Source organism: Struthio camelus, chromosome 6, assembly GCF_040807025.1.
Source record: "Struthio camelus isolate bStrCam1 chromosome 6, bStrCam1.hap1, whole genome shotgun sequence".
Taxonomy (NCBI): domain Eukaryota; kingdom Metazoa; phylum Chordata; class Aves; order Struthioniformes; family Struthionidae; genus Struthio; species Struthio camelus.
The window spans coordinates 24,614,713-24,640,428 of record NC_090947.1 but is presented as its reverse complement, the minus strand read 5'-3'; the positions used below and the strand labels follow the sequence as shown (position 1 = coordinate 24,640,428).

The window sequence follows — 25,716 nt, the reverse complement described above, 5'->3', positions numbered from 1 at the left end:
TTTGTAGAGACTCTGAATCTATTTCTTGGTGAGGTGAACTTCTTCCTTTTATTACTGGGAATACCATCTTACATAGCAGCATTATTTTACTGCTTTCCAAAGCAAGAGATAGAAGAGCATGAAATATGCACACCTAAAAAAGAAGCATTTTAATACAGATTTTAATTGTAATTAATTTAAATTCTGAAACAAGACCGCAAACTAATTAACATTGGATTCACTTTTCTAGAAGGAGTTTCATCTAACAAATTGTTTTAGAAAAGCCTGCTAAGCAAGGGCAAACAAAAAAATAATCAAACAAATGCTTGAGAAAGCTCAGAAGAGAGTAGAGACAGGAAACTGAAGAGACCCACGTCTAAGGGAACACTAAAAAAGGAGGAAGGCAAGTTAGGGGAAACGTCAGTAAAAATCAGGAGTAATGACTCTACCTTCCTTTTAGCCCCTTCAAAAAACAGTAACTGTGCTCACTACCTAGGTTTGGATAAACTCTATTTCAGTTTGCAGTCTACTGCAAACTACTATAGTAAAATTTCATCACACACCAAAAAAATGCATTTTTTCCTACGTGCAAATTGCTGGAATGACTCTTCTGTCTGAACTTCAGCTGTTCTTTTGATAGCAAAGAGACTATTCACTCCACTGCTATATGGAGGTTTACATTTTTATCTTGCATTAATGTTAATAGGATAAATCCAATTATCTTACTCACTGACTTCACTGCAAATATCTGTAAAAGCTGAGAAGGATTCAAGTCTGAATGAGAAAAAACAGAGAATAAGAAATTTCATTTTTTGTCATTGTAATAGTTTCATTTACTTCTTTCCTTCTAGCCTTGATTTTCACTTCAAAAAAATAAAGCGTGCACATAGTTTTCTGATGACATGACCAACCGTGCTGCCATTTACATGGTCAAAGCAATGCAGAAATATACACAAAATTATGTGACCTTTTCCCTTATTCAGAAACAAATAATTTGACTTCTGTGATGAAAAATTTTGAAGTCTAGTTCTCTAAAACTATGACGGTTCCATTTCTTCAACAAAGATGTGATTCTGAAGCACACTTATCAGTGTATTTGCCCTCTACATCTAGTTGAGGATTTGCTCTCAAACCATGAGCAGAAATAGTCACGTTCACAGGAAATAAAATCACTTAGACTATATGGAAGAGTCTTTAACATTAGGTTAAATAACCTACTGCAAGACCATAAAATCCCATTTATAGCTAACATAACTGCACTCTCATGGAAAATGGGATTATACACTTAGGTAGTTGAAAGTCAAGATCGCTGAATTACTCCTGGGGCAAAACACAGAAATCAGGTAGTTTGGACACAGAACTTCAGATCTACATAAATTCAAAATATTAATCAAAGTTTAAACGGGAAAGCAACACACTTTTAAACAATAATTTAAATAGCTGAACTGAACATTTTATTCAAATATTGTTTTGGCACAAAGTGGGTGGCTTTTCATTCAAAACGTTTATGACATATGCAAACAATATTTAAGGATTTCTTTCTGTTTTTCTCAGGCCACAGTCACTACTTGTGGCTCTCTTTACTGTAAAGGAGATCTGTTCCTTGTAGAAAGCATCACGTTAATGGTAGAACTCACTAAAACCTTGCACAGAATGGTGAGCAGCAATGAAAGCTGACGAGGGAATTACGATGTGCTCACAAACTAGCCAGAGTTTGTTCAAAGACCTGGTCTTTAATTTGACTACAGGCATTGTGAGCCCCTTTTATACTCAGTGACCAGCTCACAAAGAGGTCATGTTTTCTTCAATATTAACTGTTCTGAAAGCGCCAGCCTAGAATGCTTTGCTACCCAGAGGTCTGGAGCAGAAACTATGCTCACGTGTAAGAGATGCTGAACATCCAGGTTAACGATCAACAGGCCAAGGAGTTAGGAAAGCAATATCATTACAAGATTTCCATAAACACTGGTCAGAGAATTCCCCACATCAAACCCACAAGTCACTGTTCTTCATTGCCAAAATAATTAGATGAACAGTGCAAGTATGGAATCAGTGACTGAAAAAAATCACTCAGAATCAGAAAAGAACTGCTACCAACCACTCTGGAAATGAAAATAATTCCTTTTACCTTGCCACAGAAGCTGTAAAATGACAGTTAGGACTGTTCTGAAGGGTACAACAGCTGCTCAGACAAAATCTCATTATCCAGTGTCAGACACAAGCACTTTCCAGCAAGTGATCTTAACCTCCTACGTAGGAAGGATGAGTGAAATATATCAAAAGCATCTGATTTGCACTCAACAATGTAGTATTGTGCCAGCAATGACACAGGTATAGATAAATCTCCTTCTTTGAGGGTCATTCCAGATAAATTTTTAAAGATTTCTAGGATAGCAATTGGCAATTTTCTAGTGATTACAGAGGCTAATATTGAACAGTAACATGACAATTCAGCGAATGGTGAAAATCTAACCTTTTTATGAAATCGTCCATGCAGTGGCCAAAATAGCATAAATATATATGTAATACTAAGCAAGCCTGAAAAATCACAGAGATGAAGTGCAGAATTACTTATTTTCTAAGAAATCTTTTACAAGATTCGTACAGAATCAGATGATATCATGATAAGAACATCAATATGGAAAAAACGCATAGATTTTGAGGAAGAAATGAAGTTTCATTCCAAGTAAATGATCAGTTAGTCATTCTGTTCTTACTAATTTTATAACCGACGTTTAAGTTTCACAATTTACTTCCACTGCTGACTACAGGGAATTGCAGGTTTGTACATATGGATCATTTAGGACAATTAGTTCAAAATATGCTAATACGTAGATAATGTATTAGTCATCTTCACACAGCATTTATATGATGATCCTAATGTACAGTTTAACTAAAATAAACATGCTTCAAATGTGAGTAAAAGGCTTTCTGTTCTAGGACGTGACTTTGGGCCGTTTGATCCCCACGTTCAGTTTTTTTTTTTTTTTTAAATTTTCATACATACACAGAACTGTATACATGTTTTTATGCACATATGTATATAACATTGTATACACGTTCAGATTCTCAGAGCAATTTTATTTTTGAAAGTAAAGGTATTTTTTGAAAGTAAAGGTCTGTTGTCAAAACAAGGGGAAACTACAAAAACGTCAACACAAAAAAAGCAAACCTTGGTTTCAAAGTACCCAGAACAATTACTGAAAAAACAAATCTTGGCATATTTTGCAGAAAGATTTTTTATGGAAATTATTGCAATGTAGAGGCACTAAAATTGATGTATGGGCCATTAACATATAAAACTCATGTAGCAATTACAGTTCTCTTCAGTAATATAATCTGAAACCTAAATAAAAATGCACTTCTGTAATATAATGTAAACAGACATTCTCAGATTTACATCTTTATTTGTAAATAGTACTGTTTTAGTTTATAATGACTTAATATTTATACTAGTTATAGCACATACTATTTATACTAGTAGCTAGAGACCCTTCAGGACACTAAAGCCCTCTGTACTGAGTACTATACAGACATGCTTGAGAGAGCCAACAGTCTGCATAACGGTGACGTTAAACAAATGGAAGAGAATGGAGGACAATGGAAGTCTAAAATACAAGTAAAATGACCATAAGAAAACATTTATGAGCTAGCAGCATACCAGCCATCATCTAGCTGACAGTGTTTTCTGAAGCTCACTAATGACAGGCATAGAACAAACAGATATTAATTGAAAAGTGATTCTCAGGCCATGAGAAAAACAATCCTAATAGCTGTGTTTTCACTCCTGCCACCAGAAATGATATTGAGTTCTCCACTTCTGTCCTCCTACCCTGCACAGCTGAAGAGGAGCTGTTCTCACCTGACAGAGCAATATGTGATCTAGCAGGGACCTGATGTGTTTGCACAAGTTTCAGAATTTTAGACCTAGCGTGTGTCTGTTCTCTTCCTAGCTGCAGTGCACCATTTCACAACCTACCAAATATTTATCTCATATTCTGATGGGATGTGTACATAGGAATTAAAAGTTATTTGCACAACTCATTCGTTCCAGTACTAGAAAGGATTTATGTTATTAGTAATTTCCCTATCTTTGTTTCCAGGCCAATTGTTTTCACTACATATTATTTATCCTTAGTGCTCAGCAGGTTTTTCAGATGTCCTTTGTTATTGCATGATGTGATTTATATATATTACACAGTATCATTACACTCTGTAATGCAAAACAAAAAATCACTTCTACATCTATTCTAAATGTTATTCATGCTAATGTAAACATTTAATTAATACTGTACAAAATAGTAATAGTTATCTAAATCCTAATTAATAGTTTACAAAACCTGATTTTCACTTTTTCTACAATTATATAGACCCGAGATATTCAGATCAAAAGTAGCAGAAATTCTGAGCATTACCTTTTCATGAGACGATCGCTCCCAAAATTACACTGGCTTGTTACCTGAATGTAGCTGTAAATTGTTTTCATCCACAAACTTGTCATGTAGTTTTATAATGCAACTCAGCTTGGCCTTGTAATTAATAAGCACCTTGCTTGATTTAATAATGCATGGTATAGCAGGAATTGCATATTCCGCAGAATCAAAACAGAGGGATGAACTACCCACAAGCATAACTGCTAATTAGTATTAAATCCAGACTGTGATCCTCAGCCACAGTCTAGACTGGAAGCAGTACAGAACAACCTTATTCCATGGAGATCATCAAATAATTTTATAGAACATTCTCCAAAACCTACATGGTGTACAAAACGCATCACAAACTCTAATGGAGTAAATTCAACTAATCTTATCTGCCATATCCTACAGTTCATCATTACAGAAGAAGGGATAAAATCATGGGTCATGCTACTCTCCACTTGTTTTGGATAAACTGCTCCAGGTTTTTTACCAGCATTTTACCATCTGTAAATGTAATTTCAATCAGCCCTTTTGACACACACACGAGATGAGAACTTCCTGGTCCCTCTTCCTCCCTGCGTACCCAGAGCAAGGCCACGTTATTGTATTGTCAAAATTTGGCCCATAATGTTTGAGCTGCACTTTAGACAGCTATGGTTGTTGTATTAACCTATTATAATCTTTTGTAATATAGCAACTACTTCATAAGCAGTATGAAAGTTACCGTAATAAAATAGCAGTCATGTTCAGATTAGATTTGGTTCCTGACTGTATTAAGCCTAATTATACTCCTTTTTAATACTTCATACCGTTCAAATGACACATAACGACAAACATCAACATATTTCATGTCTCATGAATGAGCTTTTCCAGTAATGAGGGCTTGACTTACATATCTAAAACATTCACATTAGAACAGAAAAGTATATAGTAAATGAAAAAGTATATATATATACACCTAAATATATGGAAAAGCATGTATACATAAAATGAAAATCATACACTACACATATGCATTAAACAGAAAATGGATGGAACAATTTGCACCCTATTTTCTGTGAACTGCCTCCCTTCAACTTAGCAGGGCATTAACTCTTAAGTCTCTCACGTTGCGTAACACGCTCACAATTGTTACACCTACAGAACTTCCAAGTGTAAATCATGCTCTGCCTTGTTCTCCTCAAGCCTCACCTGCACTTTGACAGTTCAAACTTCACAGTAGGATTAATTTTGAGATTGGTAACCCACAAAATCATTCTGTAGGCCAGTAACTAGCATCCTTTGTTAGGATGATTTCAATCTTAATTTTAATCTTTCATCTTATAGCCGAACCAGACAATTTTACCACAGAGAGGTGGAACCAAACTCATAAACCCCACAAAGGAGATGCGTGTAGTTCTTCCATTATAGAGTCCTTGCTGTCTACTATATGGCCAGTGAATGCTCCACTATATGGATTCAACAGATATGTTAGCAGAGACACAAGCGATGTAGGCATTCCTTAGTTTGAAGGTGGAGCAACACCCATTAATTTAACTATCCAGTGATAAAGCATAAGGGAAAGAACTAATTTATTGTCCCACACTTTGCTGGATTTTAAGGGGGTACCAGGCTTTGAGCTGCAGGAAACTTGCAACTCTTGCTCTGGCTGCCTATCAGCAGTCTCAGAAACACGGCGCTGCCTCCATTTACATTCACTGGGCACTTAGGATGCTTGTGCTGGAGGGACTAGAAGCTCCATTCATTTAACAGCTAATATTCAATAGAAACTAATAGACAAAGCTCCTTCTCATGAAGGAAATATTTAATTTGACATGAGTGAAATGATTTGTTAGATGTCTCTCTGTGCACGTTAGTGTACAAGAGAGAGGAAGAGGTAATTGATCTATTAATATCAATCCTCAGGATTTATTTCTTCTAATCACTGAATCTCAAAGAACTCCATGGAAACTGGTAATGAGATGAAACACAGGTTCAGTGACATGCTCTAAATCAGAAAACAAATCACTGGCAGAATCTAGAGTCAAACTAAACAGAGAAAACCTCAGAAATTAGCTAACACAGACAACTAGAACAGTGCTTTAAATTCTCGACTATGTGCTCAGTATATGCTACGCTTGTCAGACGTCCAAACACAATGGCAGCTCATATATTTTATAAGATTTTCTGCTGAGCCTATGGGTCATGTTTTCCATAGACACAATTCAGCATGTATTTTTGCCTCTAAAGATCTGCATATCATATATGCAGGAAGTCATCATCTCTAATATAGAGAAAATTATTAAATTTACTTTTATGAAGTTGGATTAACCTCACACCTGCTGATAGGAACAAGTTGATGGCACAGCACTTAAAGCCAGAACCAGCTTCCAATTCTCTTCTTCACTTTCCACTATATGTTGTACTTATCCATGCAGCTTTCAGTGTCTGCTGATCAAAGTCTGACTGCACTGCAGTAATAGAAATGACTTTGCAGCTTCTGCAATATAAAAAAAAAGCCTTTTGCAAATCTTACAGATACAAATATCAATAATTGCACTCAGATGAAAAATGACTGCTTTACATTGTACCATTTAAATTATAATTTATTTGTAAAAGCCCTTCACAGGCAAAAAAAAAAAATCAATTTACTATTAGCTGTTAATGTGTAATTATTTTTATTTATCTTTAGGAGATGTCAAGTAGCAGTCAGCACATAGTATCAAGCAGCAGCAGGGAAACTGAACACAACGAAATCACCTCCAAAGAAAGTCAAAAGGAAGCCCTTCAAACAGAAGAGGTAACTGTCTCAATTAATTATGTCATTTGAAAATTCTACTGAGATGCTGATACACGTCTGATTTCCTTCCTACTCCGTTACCACATAGTACAGCAAGATCTTAATGTTCTGCTGATAGCCTCCCTCGTTTGGTAGTACATAACACTTTTTTAAAAGGTGCTTTATAAGTGTTGTTGTAATGTGGTAATTAACAGGACTTCCCATTCAGATTTTCCTTTGATGTAACATTTCAAATACAGTTCGAGAGGTATGGAAAACTCTTATATATTGTACTATATCCTGTAGTAAAATGAAGGTTTTGTACACAGATTTCTCATCATGAGCAAGTTATTCAAGAGACAAAAGAGGTTTCTACGCTCTTTCAGCACACTGATGAAACAGGTAAGAAGTAGCATGAAAATCTAATCACAAATCAGCAATGGCAAATACCCTTATTCACATAAATGTACATAAATGTACCTGCCTTTGCATACAAACATGAAAACATACATTGCTCCGAATTCATCAGTTAATCCTTATTCAGCAAAATAGATCCCATTGAAGTCAATGGATGTAAGAAACGCGTTTAGAATTAGGTATACAGAAATGGGTTTTGCATAAGGAGGTGGTTTTGAGCATGCAGATAGCTGCTTTAAAGAATTTGGCGCTTAAAGAATCATCTGAAAACATATGCAAATGCTAGTCCGTGTATATACAAAATTGTGGATGATTAAAGGTCAATTTATAGCTAAAATGAATGGCCCTGCAGCAAACGTCTACATAGTGTTCAGACACTGCTTCTGTAGTTTAGTCCTGATATTAACAGAATTCCTGCATTATATTAATCCACAGGGCTCAGTCAACTTTTAGTCCTGCCATTCACACAATTCAGGCAGTGCAAAGCAGCAGGTGATGACATGTCCCTCAGCAGTTATTCTGTGGTTCTCTTTTTCCATTCATTCATGACCAAGTCCAGAGGTCTGCAAGGCCGAGTGTAATTTGTCTAGTGTAACAGTGTTTTATACATCACCAAAGAAGTCAATTTCATAAAATGCAGGGTGGAGAAAAATGTATTTATTTTTTCTTTCCATTGCAGTAGTCAATGCAGCTATGAATGAAGAGTTCCCAAAGATTTCAACACAGGTTTTAAAGCAGCAGTTTGAAAGGACAGCTCAGGAAAAGGCTGTTCATTCTGACAAGGAGACTGCAACACCTGCCAAGCAAGTAAAGGTCTGTGCTTTTAATAACAGGAATCATTCTTTATACAAATAAAAAGCATTGAACTTAAGACATTTATCTGTCATACAATCTGAATTTCTATTTTAACTATTTAATTGTGATTAAAAATGTAACCTATGAAAGTGGAGGGAATATAGAGAGTTTAGAAATCAAGTGCACATAAATAATATAAAGTGCATTAGGTAGTTCAGCAAGTATTTATACTACCAGATGAACACAATTAAAAGTAGAACTTTATACAACTTTTGCTTTTCCTGTCTTCCTCTGCTGAAAGCAGTCTCCTCTTTCCCTATTTTGAATCTGTAAATCTGTATCATTTCTGTCACCATAGTTCTCAGAAGCATAGAAAATATGTTTCATAAGAAAGGAAAATGCATATAAACCACAGCATAACTATTTATGCTTATAATGCAAAGTGTGCACTTGTTGCAGCAAAAGCCCCAAGACTGCTAAATCATCATTTTTCATTTTGCATGAACTTCACATTTCTTTTCATATATATTCTATGGTGCAATAGCACATCCCTTAGTTCTAAGAGTTGCTTTTATACGGTTCTGAGCAACCGCTGATGGATTGCGTCTTTCCAGTTCCTATCACAATTCTATTGCACAGGTCCTTGCAGGGCAAGGCTTTCGTGAAGAATAAAAACAAAGTTTCTGATCATAGAAATTGTTTTGCGTGTTATATATATTCTTAAAAAAAATTTACCAATTTTGTTCCCTAAAGATTGAAAATGGGTACCAGGAAGTTATATGGCCTTCAGCAGTTAGTTGTTCTTCCACTACTACTACTTCAGCAAGTAGACTACATGAAACTTCTACAGCAAGGAAAAAACAGTATGGAACTGCTGCTTCTGCAATGCCTTACGCCAGGTCCCCTAAATATGGGAACACAGAAAGCTTTCCCACTACTTCGGCACCAGCTCCATTGGAAAAGACAGAGATTTCCCAGTCCCCTGAACCATCCACCTCTCCAAAGCCCATTATCTCCAAAGATTTGTACTCAAAGCAAAGAAACTTATATGAATTAAAACGTTTATACAAACATATTCACCCAGAATTAAGAAAGAGCTTAGAAAAAGATTACTTAAATGAGATTTCTGGTATTTTATCTAGTGAATCTGAAGCAAGGAATATAACGTCACGAGATGTACAGCAAGCTAGATGTGTTTTTGAAAACACTATTATCCCTCAAAAGTTTACAAGCCCAGAAAAAGAGTATTTAGAATGGGATGAAATCCTAAAAGGTGAGGTTCAGTCTATGAGATGGATCTTTGAGAACCAACCTTTAGATTCAATTAAAGATGACTCTCCAGACCCAGACAAAGTTAGAAGCATTGCAGAGCAAGAAATCATTGCAGGTGGAGATGTTAAATACACAACCTGGATGTTTGAGACTCAGCCTATCGATGCACTGGGCGCACATTCTTCAGAATCTGCGGAAACTATGGACAAGATTCCAGAACTAGCTAGGGGAGATGTTCGCACAGCCACATGGATGTTTGAAACTCAGCCACTGGACTCTATGAATAAAATCTATCATGATGAAGAACAAACATCAGATGAGACTTGTATTAGGGAAATTTCTGGTGGTGATGTAAAAACTGTGAGGTATATGTTTGAAACACAGAATCTGGATAAACTGGGGCAGCTATACTCAGTGGATGAAGTTAACTTGTTGCAGCTGAGGTCTGAGCTTAAAGAGATTAAAGGAAATGTGAAGAGAAGCATAAAGCATTTCGAAACTCGGCCACTGTATGTTATCAGAGACAGCTTAGGTCAAATTCTGGAGATTAAAACCGTCTGCCGAGAAGACACTGAAAAAGGGGACGTCAGAACAGCACGCTGGATGTTTGAAACGCAGCCTTTAGACATGATTAACAAAGACCCAGTGGAAATTAAAGTTTTACGTGGAATCTCTATGGAGGAAAATATCAAAGGTGGCGTGCACAAGGCAAAATGGTTATTTGAAACACAGCCTTTAGACACTATTAAAGAGGATTCAGAGGAAATGATCACTCAGAAGGAAACTATTGTAGGGACAGATGTTTCCAGAAAGTGCTGGATTTTTGAAACTCAGCCTCTTGATGCTCTAAATGATAATGATGAGACAGCTCATCCACCTCCTAAAGAAATAATAGGAGGTAACGTAACTGGTACTAAACATTTATTTGAAACTTTACCAATGGATGCATTAAAGGACAGCCTAGATGTTGGGAAACTTCAAAAGGTGGTTACTACTGCGGAAGAAAAAGGTGATGTAAAACATCAGAAACTGATTTTTGAGACTAAACCTCTCGAACAGATCAGAGAAGAAAGGAAAGAAATTGTCAGAACAGTAAAGCTTGAAGAAATCGACAGAGGTGATGTGAACAGCTACAAAAATATATTCGAAGCAAGCAATTTAAAAAAATATGATGAATCACAAAAAATCCATGTGGAAGGTGTAGCGAGAGGAGCTGTAGAGCTGAACAAAGTTCTTTTTGAGACAACTCCTCTCTATGCAATTCAAGACAGTCTTGGTATATACCATGAGGTTAAAACAGTTAGGCAAGAAGAAATTTTAAGAGGAGATGTAAGGAGCTGCAGGTGGCTATTTGAAACAAAGCCTCTTGACCAATTTGATGACAGTGATAAAAAAATCCAAATTATCAAGGGAATATCTTCACAAGAAGTAATTTCTGGTGATGTGAAAACAGCTAAATGGCTGTTTGAAACGCAGCCTCTTGATGCTATTAAAAATTTTAGCAATACAGGAGAAGTGGAAGAAATTAAAGCAGAACAGAGGACAGATATTGTTAAGGGAGATGTAAAAACATGTAGATGGCTTTTTGAAACACAGCCCATGGAATCACTGTATGACAAAGTTGAGGTAGTGACTGACAACGAAGAAATACATAAAGGAGATGTCAAAACCTGTACTCGGCTCTTTGAAACACAGCCACTTGATGCAATAAAAGATGGATCAGAAATAACAGAAGAACTACATACTGTGAATCGGGAAGATATTCAAGGAAGTGACGTCCGTAGAGCATGTTGCCTTTTTGAAACAGAAAATCTAGAAAATATACAAGGAGAAGGGGGGAAGGAAATAAAACGAAAAATGGAAATTGATATTCAGCCTGGAGATGTTTCAACTATGAAGCATAAATTTGAAAGCCACTCATTAGACTCCATAAATTTCAGTTCAGAGGAAGTTCTGGAAAAAATTAAAGCTATTCAAAAACAGGATATACAGAAAGGAAATGTTTTACATTGCCGATGGCTTTTTGAAAACCACTCAATTGACACTATAAAAGAACACCATGAAGACAGTGCCCTAGTCAAAACTGTAACAGATATAAAAGGGGGAAACGTGAGGAAAAGCTGTTTTATTTTTGAGACTTTTTCTTTGGACCAAATTAGAGATGAATCTGAAAATACTAGCACCAAGAAAACCATTAGCAAAGAGGAAATAACAAAGGGAAATGTTAAAAACTATAGAATGATGTTTGAAAACCAATCACTTTATGCAATTCAGGACAAAGAAGGGAATTATCATGAAGTAACAACAGTTAAAAAGGAGGAAGTGATTCATGGAGATGTACGTGGAACAAGGTGGTTGTTTGAAACAAAACCTCTAGATTCTATTAATGAATCAGATAATGTATACGTTATTCGAGCTGTCACTCAGGAAGATATTCAGAAAGGAGATGTGAGCTCTGTCAGATATAGATTTGAGACTCAACCATTGGATAAAATTTCAGAAGATGAAAAAATAATAGTGCCCACTATCTGCACTGTTGAAGGGGCTGATGTGAAGGCCAGCAAACAGTTATTTGAGTCTGAAGAGCTAAATAAAAGCACATATATAAGAACAGTGAGTGTCAGTGAAGTCCAGCATGGCAATGTTAAAACTGCCACTTGGTTATTTGAGACGCACACTCTAGATGAGATTAGAGCAGAGGGATCAGAATATAAAGATGTTAAAACAGTCACAAAGGAAGATGTGCAAAAAGGTGATGTTCGGCATGCAGTGTGGCTTTTTGAAAACCAGCCTTTGGATTCCATTAAGGAAAGTGATGAAAGTGAAATAAGAATAGCCAGGGAAGACATTCCACAGGCAGATGTAAAAACAACAACGTGGCTTTTTGAAACAACACCTTTCCATGAATTTAATGAAAGTAGGGTTGAAAAGCAAGAAATCATAGGCAAAAGTATCACAGAAACTTTAAAAGAACTTTACTCTCAAAAAGTTGTGGAATCTCATGGAATTATCATCGAGTCAGATGAAATTGGGGATGTCAGAATGGCAAAATATAAACTAATGAATCAAAAGACACCTGAAATACAGAAGGAAGAGATTATTAAAGGGGATCTAGGCAACATAATGATGAACCTGCTGTCCAGAAAAAGTACTACCAAAAAAGAGATTGTAGTAAATGATGATGAAAAAGGCAACATCAATTTGACCAAAGCTCAGTTACTGAACAGATCAACAGATGATCATGTTGAAAAAGAAGAGATAGTGAGAGGTGATATACAGCAGGCTATAAAAAAACTATTTAGTAAGGATAGCTCCATAAAACCAGGAATTTTAATTCAGGAAAATGAGAGAGGTGACATTAACATGACAATATATTCTCTCCTTCACAAAAAGGATGACAATAAAATTCAACGTGATGAAGTGATAGGTGGTGATGTGAAACGTACCATTCACAGCCTTCTGTCTTCTATAGCAAATAATGAAATATCAGAACGGACTAAAATAGAAGAAAATGAGAGGGGCAATGTTCAGTTTTTCACAACGTGCATAGAAGCTGGAGCTCTGGATTATCTGAAACTGTTCCAGACAGGGTCAGATGAAACACTGACAATCAAGAAACAAGAGGAAGATGAGGAAATAATTGCTGGTGATGTAGAAGGCACAAAGCTGTTGCTAACAAAACGTAAGTTCCCCATTCAACGTACAGTTGCTGAAACTGACATCATCCCTGGAGATGTATGTAATGCAATTAAAAGTCTTACGACAGAGTTGCAGAATACATCTAGTCACGTACACAAAGAAGAAATTATAAAAGGTGACTTGAAGGCAGCGTTAAATTCCCTCAGCCAGGCCATAAGTCAAACAACAGTTAAAGAAAAGGAAGAAGTTATAAAAGCTGACATCCTGGCAATACTGAAGTCGCTTGAAGAAGCAGCTTTTCAACTGAAAGAAGCAGAAAAGCCTGATGTCATACCTGGAGATATTAAGAGGACCATTGAGTCCCTTGAAAAGGCAATAAACACAAAAATTGAAGTTTTGAAAGCGGAGGTTGTTCAGGGAGACCTTGATTCAACATTAACGTCCTTAAAAGAAGCTCAGCTATCTTTCAAGGGCATAGACAAAGGAGATGTAATCAGCAGAGATACTCAGACTGTTGTTCAAAATGAGCTAGAAATCTGTGCAGAAAGGAAAATGGTACAACCTGGAGAAAGAGAAAGGAGTCATAGAGATATAAGAACTGCCAAACCACCTTTTAAACCATCTCAACAATTAGCGCATGGTAACATAACCCAAAATCTAGCAGAGTCTGTTAAATCTCACCATGAATGCTACCAGGAAATGCAGGTTAAAAACGAGACTTTTCTCAAAGAAACTGTAAAGGGTACTGGAAAGATACATTTAGGTCAAAAACAGAGTGCTGAATCTCTTGATATTAATATCGAACAGATGAAGTTACCTAACTCACAACAGAAGAGCACCAAGAAAGTAGAAGAGTCAAGGGATAAAACCAGAGTCCAGCACAATGGAGAAAAAGACACAAGATCTCCTGCTGAACAACATAAGAAAAATCAGTCTACCTTCTGTGGAAAAGTTAAGAGAAATGTAAAAACAGAGAAATCAGAAACATGCAAAGCGCTGAGGAAAGAAAGTATGTCCAGCAGCATGCAGTCCATTGGAAAAACAACAGAAAAGAAACAAAATTTATACAATGAACAAAAAAATAATGAATTTTCCAGCAGAAACAATCAGAAGGAGATGGTAAAAACAGCAGACACGTCAGTAGGTGTTTATAACTCCCAATCCAAAACCACTCAGCAACCAATGAAGATGGCACCTAGTGAAATTTCTGAAGTGACAGACCGCTTTCAAAAGCATGTGCCACAGAGAGAGACAGAACAATCTCAGCACTGTAGAGAGGTGCTTGCCAGGAAAGAAACGAACAATGACCAAATGCAAGATATAGTATCCATGACAGCAGGACAGAGTATAAAAGACAAACAAAAAGTAAAACTCACACAGGAAACGCATAGTAATTTCAAAGAAACTGAGAGGTGGAAAAGGACTGATACTCATCAGCAAAATAAAAAATTAGTAGGACAGTTTATTGGAAAGACTAAAACAGAAGCTACTAAATCAGAGGCTCAATTTTCTGTAAAAACTCCTCTGAATCAAGCCAAGAACGTATTGGAGAAAGATACAACAGAAATGGATTCCCTATTCCCTCCTCCACCATCACTTCCTCCATCACCACCACCTTCTGTTACATCTTCTGAAAGTGAATTTCCTTTGCCTCCTCCACCGCCTCCTTTAACATCTGATGGACAGATGTTTCTTTCACCATCACCACCTAGAGAAACAATCAAAGCTGAGTTTGATCATCTTCCTCCTCCTCCACCACCACTACCAATAGATGACAAATCTGAAAGTGAGTTCCTATCAGGTCTCCCTCTCCCACCACCTCCCCCACATCTTGTGATTCCTCCCACAATGCAACCAAGGCAAAAGAAAAAACATATTCCTAAATATCCAGAAGAGTCACTGCCTCATTCAGAGCAAACTCATGTCAGTACTAAAGTGGCAGGTAAATCTATTGGTGTAGCATCATCACAAAACCTCATCAAAATGGAGCCCCCAAGGGGCCTGGAAGGTTTCAAGCCAAAAACGCCTCCTAAATTTGAACCAACAGTCCTTCAAATGCGCACAGAAACTGATATCACCAAAAGTTTGGCAGAAAGTAGAAAGTCTGAAACTCTGATGAATACGGTTAGCCATGAACAGAAACAAGAGAGCAGTCATACAAGAACCGTGGAAGGAAGACAACTTTCCTCTGTAACAGAAATGGCTAATTGCTCACCCAAGGCCGAGGAAGAGATATCAGCGGGCCAGAAAAAAAAGATTTTTCCAGTGATGAAATCTCCTTCTGTTCCTTCAGAGAACAGAACACAAATAAAACCTAAGCCTTATATTCAAAAATTTAAAACTCCATTAATGATAGCAGAAGAAAAATACAGACAGCAAAAGGAAGAGACAGAAAAAGCAGAAGTCAAAAGTTTTTGCTGTGAGCCAGCCAAAACAAGCAACAAGGTTCAGGGAAGTCCAGCTGAAACTTCATTACGAAAATCAAACAAGCAAGATCAAGGTCCTGCACAAGGTGCAGCAGCCCCTGTAACACCACAGAAAATTACAATTTCTGATTCTGATTTTCATGTCAATTTACAAGCAACAGGATGCAGAGGTGATAAAAAGCCATCTGCATCATTAGCTGTATCATCAGCTACCGAGCAGCTTCAGAAAGTTTTAAAAACCCCAACAAAAGATCATAATGGTAAAAAAGTACTACCAGGTACAAAACATAATGTATCATGTCAAATAGACAAAGTCCATCCAGATCAGACATTACATAAACCTGAGCAGCTGAAGAATGTGGAGCAATTGTGCAAGCCTGAAAATAAAATCACTCCCCCTACATTCAAAGTTAAAACTATTAAGCTTCCCATTGTAGAGCAGAGCTTACAGCAAACTTATAAAGGTTCTGAAATACACCAAAACCAGGAGGGAACTAAAGTTCAAAATGTTTTCACACAACACAATCAGAAGAAACAGAGAGAAAACGTAAGCCTTACCATCAAGAAAAAAGAAAAAACTGCAAAGCAAGATCACCAAGAGCACATTAGTGAGAATGTGCTAGCTGAGAAAACATATTCAAAATGTACAGAAAACATGCAAGAATTACAGAAACAGGACTTCAAACAGGTGAAACAAAAATTAGTTAGTGAAAAGGAAATAGGAGAAGGAGAATCCAGACATGAGAAAAACTTGCTGCATGAAGAAATAAATCAGGCCCATGTACCAGTTCATCCGGAGACAGACATGGTAACAATTCAGAAAAAACAAGAGCAGCCTAAGATTAAACCAGCAGCGAAAGCAGTCAAGGGAAAAGTAACTGACAGACAGCATGACTCTCAGACCCAAATTATTGAACAAAAGACTGTGTGTGTTTCTGAGAGTAGAGTCCAAAAAAAAAGTGTGTCCCAGGAACATAATAGTCTGCAAGAAAATGCATGTGTCAAAGACAAAGCCATACAAGTAAAACAAGGCCTCCTAAAGACAAAAGATCCAAAACAAGAGATTACACACAAAAAATCTTTATATTCTTCCTCCCCACAGCACACCGAGGAAAAACATGCAGTAAATATATTACATATTTTGAGAAAAAGAGAGGAACTACAGCAAGTTTTGTGCAGGCTGAAACAGTTTGAAGAGGAGCCAACTAAGAACAGTCTGAAAACATTTAAGACCTTTTTAAAAATTATCCCTGTCTGGCTAATAGATCAAGAAAGAAAGAAAAATATAGCTCATATTGTAACAGAAAGTAATTTTGAAAAAATGAAAGAAGAATTATCTGATATTAAAGATCAAGCAACAAAAATGCTTGCCTCTTGTGAAGATTCAATCCACACTGCTGTGTCCTCAAGCATAGTGAAATCCAAAAATAACAGCACTACTTATCAAGGCCCTTCCCAGAAATTATCAGAAATTACTATTGGCTCCAGTGAAAAAGGCTCCCATAAAACCACAGGCCCTATTAAAGAAGAAACAGTGCATCATGAAGCTAAACAGCAGTCCAATGGATTTAGACAGACAGAATCCAGATCTTCTTCAGCACTAAGAATGCGCTCACCATCTCCTACTTACATAACAATTGAGTCTAGAAGGACAGACTCTCCTCTAAGGGAGACATCCTCTTCTCCTACCCAAAGAGAAGGGACTTCATTTCCTCTACCGCCCCACAGATCTGCAACACCAAAAGCTAGAATTCAACAGCCACTGTCTTCTCCCTCTTCTCTGGCTAAGCTGAAAGACACCACAGCAAAATTATCACAAGGGGCAACACAGCATCGAGCTGTAAATCCACTTCCGATTGTAGAAAAAAGATCAGAAATCGTTAAATCTCCCGCCACACTTCGCCGACAAATTAAAATTGAAATGCATGCTAGGAAACCTTTTTCCTCAGTAACTCCACCTGTATATGAATCTCAAATAACTGCTGGTACAGTAAAAGATATGAAAGAAGCACAAGAAAAAAGTAGACAAGTAGAGGAATACAAAGACCACTTGTGTCAAAACCGATTAAACATTCCAGAACACTTACAGTTTCAGAGTGAAAGTTTAGATTCCATCTCAGTGACACAAAAATTTGAGAGTCCTAGGATTGATCAGCCGGGGATTATTCATAAGTTTGAAGCATCGGAGACAGTAACACACACAAAAAATGAACCAACTACAGTAGTTGAGAGGTTAAGTAACGAAGGTGCATATGAAAAGGGTAAGTTATTAGGAAAATTTGAGGACAAATCCATATTTGAAGTTAAGTCAATGAAAAGAGATTTCAAAACTGGTGAAGTGAACAGCAATATAAAGGAGAGAACACACATATTTAACCAAGATGAATTTGGTATGGACAGCCAAAGACAGAAAGCTAATTTTGAGAACTCTTCTTGCCGGCAGCAAAGAGAAACAAAACAAGATATATCTTATAAACCAGGGCAACGTGAAAATCAAGAACAGTCATTTCAACCTGCAATATGTTTGGCAGCCAAGTCCCATAATGAATATTCTTCTGGTAGGGATACATTAACAAACACAGTAGTTGAATCAAGAACTGCTACCTCAACTTCACAAAATGTTGATGGTATGCAGTCAGGATTTGGCTTCAAGCATGCCCCCCCAACATATGAAGATGTTATCTCAGGACACATTCTAGATATTTCTACTGCTGATTCACCAGAAGAGCTACTGAGAAATTTTCAGAAGACGTGGCAAGAGAGTGAACAAGTTTTTAAAAGTCTTGATTACACTGTCTCAGATACTTCTGAAACTGAAGTGAGAAGCAGCTTCCATGAGGAAGCAGAATATTTCAGTGGTAAATAAGCATGCAAAGTGTGAAGAAACTATAACAATTTTAGGCAGTATCATTCACCATCAGTGTGTTGTGCAGTAATGAATAATGTATTTATAATCAAACGATGAAATAACATAAAACTAACAAACTTTTCTTAACTGGTGCTGTCTGTCTCTCCTCTTGCCTCAGCAATCTTTTGCCATCTTCCCTTTCCAAGGGCATCTCCTTTAAGTGATGTGCTGAATGTGTGCCTAACAAATACTGACATGTTGAGTTTTGAGGCCTTTTTTGCTAAGGTAAATACTGTATTTGAACTGGTAGCATAAAAGATTACATAAAATCATTACTATTGTATTTGAGAAATACTAACATGTTAGAAAACGTGCACAGTAGGCACCTGATTTTTAATGTTTGCAAATAATGGAACATGCTAGTAATTGAGATAATACGTTGCCTGTATAGTACAGCTGTAGAGATAAAATAATGTTCGTTTTCCATACACAATTGTTTTTAGCTTATTAAAGCACAAGATGTGAATTATAACAAAATGAACTATGTTTAGATAGGCTTCCTATTTGAGTAAAACCACTGAAACAGTTTACAAAATACCATGCAATTTTAAAAAATTTTTGCTACTTCCTGCTGGATGACTGTACCTATTGATCCAGCCCTAGTCTGAATTAAGGCTGTAAACCCACGTATTATCTGAGGCCTGACTACAGGTCTCACATCACTAAGGAACGGAACCACAGTCACTGAATTTCCTTCAAAAAAAACAGAGCCTGTTTGTTTTTTCATATTGAAGTATATGAAAATAAAATATACACTCTTTTCTCATGGTGCATGTATTACATGAAAAATGATATTAAAATAGTATTTAGATTACAAAGTTAGGCACTTGAAACTTAGAAAATATTACATTTGCCATTACTTGAGACACCTTAATATTTTCCCTTTGTGCATCTATTCTGAGCACTGAACATGGATAGGATCCTGTGGGAAAACCAGATGTCACCATAGCTTTGAATTAGCCATTTGAAATATAGGAACAGAATACAGATGCTTGAACAGTAATGAAAATGGCAGAAAAAAGGCTAATCAATGCCTCACCCTGCATAATTTCTAAATATAAGGCTTGACTTTGGGTGTCCAGCTCTGTCCCCTGTGAAAAGAAGGGTGCTACCTGTGCTCAAGCTAGAAGGTAAAAGCAGAGTTGAGCATGAGTAGCTTGTGATCCTGTAAAATGAAGAACAGTCTGGCTGTGGTCCAGCAAAAGACATTAAGCACAGAGTTCATGTTGAGATCTTAAAGCCAGTAGGAATAGCCAGTACCAGTAGAAATACTGTCTCCTATAGGATCAAGCCTCTGGGTGTCATTTCGGATCTCTTCTATCTGGTAAATATTGGCGATTTTAAATAATAGACCAGCTTTATCCCAAATGACTTTCTAGAACTGCTCATTCAATTAATTTTCATGAAGATGAGTATTTGGTTCTGCTATGCAGTCCTGGAAGCTCCTTTAGCATAAACCTCCCCAAACACCAACAGTGACCTTTACACTTGCACTTTAATACTCCCTCTTTCTCTTTGCTCTTCTTTTCTATTGACTGTCACCTTCTAAGGCACAACACTTGCAACCAGCTATCCAACTAAAGTGTGACAGTCATCCAGTGAAACAGTTTTCCAGGAGACATCTGCCTTATGTTTTGTCTTCCCAATTACCCTACACCTTAACATATTATCACAAAGCTTGATTCTTTTCTCTTCTCCCTCTTTATACTCAGAATACTTCCATACATAAAAATATTAATTTAAGTGAATCCTTATGGTTGGCTCACACAACCAACATCATCAACAACACAATCTATGCTTGGACAACCAGGAGACATGTAGAAATGTCGGCTGGAATTCAGCATCTGCCCAACCTCAGTTTGTTGGTCCATTCTGAAAATAAATGGAAGCTAAATTTCAAGATTTCTATTTCATAATCAGCAATTCTTTGGGGTTTTTTGTTTGTTTTTACTAGTGGTTATTCTTTTTAAAAGTTCTAGATTATTTTGAAGATATCTAATTTTCTTTTAGTATTTTTCATTATGGATAGTAGAGATATGTGGTAACTACAGCTGTAGTTACAAAATCTACACCACTTTTCTGTCTTGATTTATGAATTGCTATAAAATCAACCCCAGCAGGCAAACTTAAAATAGATAAAATGCTGTAACGGACCAAATTTTCTACTGATGTCAAGGGGCATTTCTCTGCTGGTGTCAGTGAAGATATATCTATTTCAACAGCGCTCTGGTCCATGCTTTGTATTTGCCTGCTAGTACAGTTTTAATAGCAATTCATAAATCCAGACTGAACAGCAGCACAGATTTCTCCAAGCTCAACAAATTGTCCATTATCTCCTCTCTTCTGCCCCTTACTGGTACAGAATAAACCTTCTATATGTTCTTCTGCAGTTTAGAGAAAACTAGTTTCCTTTATAATTAACTACACTTCATAGAAGAAAGGCTTTGATATAGGTAGCTAAGATTGTGACTGTAGCTAACTCAGTCTTGAAACGGAACAACCAGGTCTCAAAATTGCAGAAATCACAAATAATTATGTCCATAGCATATCTGGATCATAGGAGTGTACACTTTGCAGGTTACCAGAGAAGTGGAGCTCTTTCATGTCCTTTTGGCATGATTAAGCAAAACTTCCTCATCTGAATTTCAAACATCTGCCCCCCTGATTACATGTCTCTGAATCATACTGTAGATTCATAGATTATACATACATTAAAAGGTTTATTAATATAAGTGGAACTGAGTTATTATACTATTTCATTTCACAAAATAAATATTTATTAAGAATAAATGGGAAATCCTGCGTGTGAAAGTGAAGTGAATAGTTCTTTCAAATGTATGGATTTCTGAATAGGAAAAGGTGAGTAGTTTTTCACTTTCAAAGTATTACTGTTAGTTACACAAATGGAACCCTAAAACTGATAGGTGAGATATCAGTACACAAATAAACAGAAAAAAACCTAAAACTCTGAGTACAGCAAAACATATTTAACATGGACTGATAAAACTAAATCATAATATTTGGCTACAGACTTTTTAATATCTATAACGTAATTTTTTAATATTTGATTCTAGAAACTGCAGCTTCAGGAAAAGGAAATATGTGCACTTTGTCAACAGAGAGTTTATCCAATGGAATGTCTAGTTGCCGACAAGCAGAATTTTCATAAATCATGTTTCCGATGTCACCACTGTGGCAGTAAATTAAGGTAAGAACTAACTGCATGTTCATTCACAGAAAATCTGCATCTGAATATAAACAGAGCTAGTGATGTTATTTTCATCTGGGCTATTCAGCCTATAGGACGTTGGGTTGACCGGGAAGTGACCTGGATTCCCCTTCTCTTCTCTGCTGCTAATCTCTGCTTTGTGCCTTGGAACAAGTCCTTTAAATTCTCTAAAGAAAAGCTTAATCCAAGTATGTTCTGAATTCTGGTGCATAGTATTTCTTCCTACTGGCTATTCTAGACCTTCAGGAGAGCTCATAAACAGGAAGCAGGAGACCCAGAAACTTGGTTGGAATTTAAGCTATCTGAATGTAGGCCAAATTTTGTCTCACTTTTCCTCATACGTAAATGAACAATGATGGTTCTCTGCCTTAGCAAAGCACTCTTGTAACCTTCCTATGAAACGTAACATTAATTGCTGTGATTATCATGCTGGAAAGGCTAGCAGTTCTTAATCTTAACACCTCTGCGGTTAGTTACACAAATTTCCTCGACTTCATTTGGGAGCAGAATTCAAATCTAACTGAACACAAGTGTGGCTGAATCTTACAATTCAGTACAAAGGCTAAAGAAAAATGGCACTGCAGAACATATTTTCTCCTATTCTGTAGAAAGATAGAGGCTTCAGTCTTCTATGCTATGAGGAAAAAAACCCAAAAACAAAGAAAAAACCCCAGCCCCAAAATGCTGTAGAACATTTCTATTTGAAGCTTATGTTGTACAATAAATGAATAAGTTTATGTTCTTCCTAAATCACAAAAGCATGACTCTTCTCCTTCTAGAAACTGGTTAATTTTAAAATTGTGTGAGAATATGCAAATAAAAGTTTTAAATACTGTTTTTTTTTTTCCTGTTTAGAATTGTGCAGTACATTGAATTTGGTCTCTTTTTCCTCCTTCTTTCTTTATATATACTGTCATATAAGGGGACTTGAAAAACCAAGTGTAGTGTCAAATTCATGATAGATTTATGATTTCTAGAAGTGTGAAACAATTTTTTTTTCTATTTGGCAGCTTGGGAAATTATGCATCTCTCCATGGACAAATATACTGCAAACCTCATTTTAAGCAACTTTTCAAATCCAAAGGAAATTATGATGAAGGTTTTGGACACAAGCAACATAAAGAATTATGGAATTCTAAAGATCAAGGTAGCTCAGTTGGCAATATTCACGCTGAAGAAATAAATCCCATTAATGGTACACTTGTTGAACCTAAACTAATTACAGAAATTGATCAAGACATTTACTCAGGTACTGAATGTATCCATCCTGAGATTTTGGATGATCATTTGAAAAAATCCACAGAAAGAGGTAAATTAAAAATTACGTGGCCTCCCTCAACAGATGATGCAACACCTAAGAAAACATTTTCTGTTGAAGAAGTGTCTAAAGTGCATAAGCCAAAGTGGCCCCCAGAAGGTTTCGCTCAAGAGGATTCTAGTTTACATGCAAATAAACCTCTGGGCAATAAAAAGGAACCTCAGAAAGAAAGTGCCCATAGTGATCTGAGAGAGCAAAAGAAAAATGACGTTGCAGATGCACAACAAAATCAACACTTATCCTTAAGCTCTGTGTCTGAAAAAGAAGCTACAAGTGTCTGTGAAAGAAAGACAAGCGAAGCAGGCAATAAGGAAAAAGATGAGGAAACTGAGAACGTGCAAGATAAGCCAAATAAAACAGGAGGATCACAGATTAGGGAGGGAAGTGTTAAGGATATTAATGAAGGTGTGCACAGTGCTGAGAAGGAACGAGAGAAAAAAATTAATGAAATCGATAATGTAGAAGTTGTACAGGTTACTAACATCGATGATGAAACAGTACAAAAGAATCATAAACAGTTCAGCTTGAATAACAATAGTAATAATAATAATAATTACACCACTTTTTCACATATGAACATTTGTAGCCAGGAAACATCTCTCTCAACTATGTCTAACCCAATGACAAAATTGAGCCATGAAATTTTCACTGCATCTCAGCATGCATTCAAAAAGCTGGAAAATCAGTCTGGAAATGAAGAAATATTTGAGATATATGAATCTCAAGAGAGCTATTCTAGCGATACTGTAACTGTTTCATTGGATGAACGGAACTCCAAAGATAAGAATGCTGTTACCTCTAATAGTCTTGCTCAATTTAGTAAAGATGCCACTTGTCAGAAGTCTTGTACTACTAGCATATCAGCTTTAAAGGAGGCCACTAATACAACATTCCCTATTGATACGGAGTTGGTATGCACTGAGGAAGAATCAGACCACGACAAAAATATAAATACTATTTTATCTGACACTGTGAAAACATCTTTTCTCAATAAAGACAGCCTGGTTTTAAATGTTGATCTAGTAGATTCTGTAGACATAACTAAAAGTTCTTCCAGCCCATACTCAAAAGAACACGGGAATGATGATCTGGAACTGAATGTCTGTCAAGAAGGTGAAATAATCAAAGTGTCAGAGAACGACATAAGCAGAAGTTCAGATTTACTGAGCTCAAGACATTCAGCTGTTCCATCATGCCAAGGAGAGAAAGTTAAGTCTGAACAGCTCACTGTAGAAGAACAAATTAAAAGAAATAGATTCTATGATGAAAATGAATAAAACAGCTAAGTAATATTTATCACTCATTATAAAGTATGTGGTAAAATGTTATTCAGGTCTGCACTTAATGGTTTAGGCATTTATTCAGTCCAGTTATTTTATAGTCCTTCTTAAAGAACTTAATATCCAGAACTTAATATCCGGAGATTGTATATGAAGATTTGTATTATATGCTGTCAATTACTCAGACTATTTACTTAATTGACATTTACAGCAATGAAGAGGCAAAAATTAGCACTTTTTTCAGTTTGTGATGAAAACAACTTGTATGTCTATGTTGCAAGGAATATCTTACAATATGACTGTCCTGCCGAAACATAGTAATTCAATTTTATTCTTCATCATTTGTAACAAATTAAGAGGTGAAGCACCTGGTGTGCACAAAATGATGAAAAATATTTCCACAACTTTTTTTTTTTCCATTTATTATTATTATCGTAACTAAATGAGCTGTTGCTTCATGACATTTTATGTACATTTGTTTTGCTAGCTTATAGTAGAGGATTTTTTTTCCAATATCATGCAGTAGGTAGTTTGAAATGGAGTAGTTACTGAATGGTAACCACAATTGGTTGGCAAGTAGTACTGTTTTGCTATATTCCTAGAATTACTATGGCATTCTATTGCATGACAGAAAAAAAAAAGTGTGCAAATTATAAAGCAAATAGCATAAAGAACATCATAGTCAGAACTGGAACAATATTCAAGACTTGGGAAAACTGGGTAACTAAGACTAGTGATTGTTTTAATAACTAATTCAAAATGATTTTAATAGAAGCAACTCCCCAGTTTCATATTTAAACCTGTAAACACTTCTGCAGATTTAACACTGTTTGAATTATTATCTATTTGCTCTCTTAACATTATTCTAGCTTGCATGAAACAGCAACATATCATTTAACTTTTGACAATGCATAATAAAAAAAGCACTTCACAACATGTATTTTGTGAAGTTTTTTTTTTAAAATGAATAGACACATATGGTTTTCCTTGAACAGTCTGTGAAATTCTTCATGCTAAAGCTACTTTAATCTAAGTTCGTCAGAGTGAAAGCAAAAGAAAATGAAAATACAGCTTTCAAAATTATTTCTAAACTACCTGTCAGAGGTACCTGTTTGGAATAAGTTAGTTAGGACTGGCTAACATTGAAATGTTTAAGAAATTACTGTGCAGAGTTCCAGAACAAAATACCTGCTGCAGTACAACACATTGCCCAAAGGAACGTGCTTGTGGGCGGGTGGGATGTCTGCATATGACTCTTCATCTACATAGAAATACCT

At 36.3% G+C, this 25,716-nt stretch overlaps 1 protein-coding gene across 8 annotated transcripts in view; it reads left to right on the top strand.

The window, feature by feature from the left end:
- XIRP2 (xin actin binding repeat containing 2) overlaps positions 1 to 25,375 on the top strand; it is a 101,947-nt gene extending 76,572 nt beyond the window's left edge. For 7 of the 8 annotated variants that reach the window (XM_068948709.1, XM_068948710.1, XM_068948712.1 and 4 more), the window contains 7 exons: positions 7,069 to 7,176; positions 7,485 to 7,557; positions 8,252 to 8,385; positions 9,121 to 17,965; positions 18,731 to 18,837; positions 21,687 to 21,820; positions 22,852 to 25,375. In XM_068948709.1, the coding sequence (XP_068804810.1) occupies positions 7,069 to 7,176; positions 7,485 to 7,557; positions 8,252 to 8,385; positions 9,121 to 17,965; positions 18,731 to 18,837; positions 21,687 to 21,820; positions 22,852 to 24,436 (10,986 nt within the window). In that variant the 3' untranslated portion in view covers positions 24,437 to 25,375. Of the gene's footprint in view, positions 1 to 7,068; positions 7,177 to 7,484; positions 7,558 to 8,251; positions 8,386 to 9,120; positions 18,563 to 18,730; positions 18,838 to 21,686; positions 21,821 to 22,851 lie in introns of all 8 variants that reach the window. The other variant, XM_068948713.1, reaches the window with a different exon arrangement.
- The last annotated feature ends 341 nt before the right edge of the window (positions 25,376 to 25,716 follow it).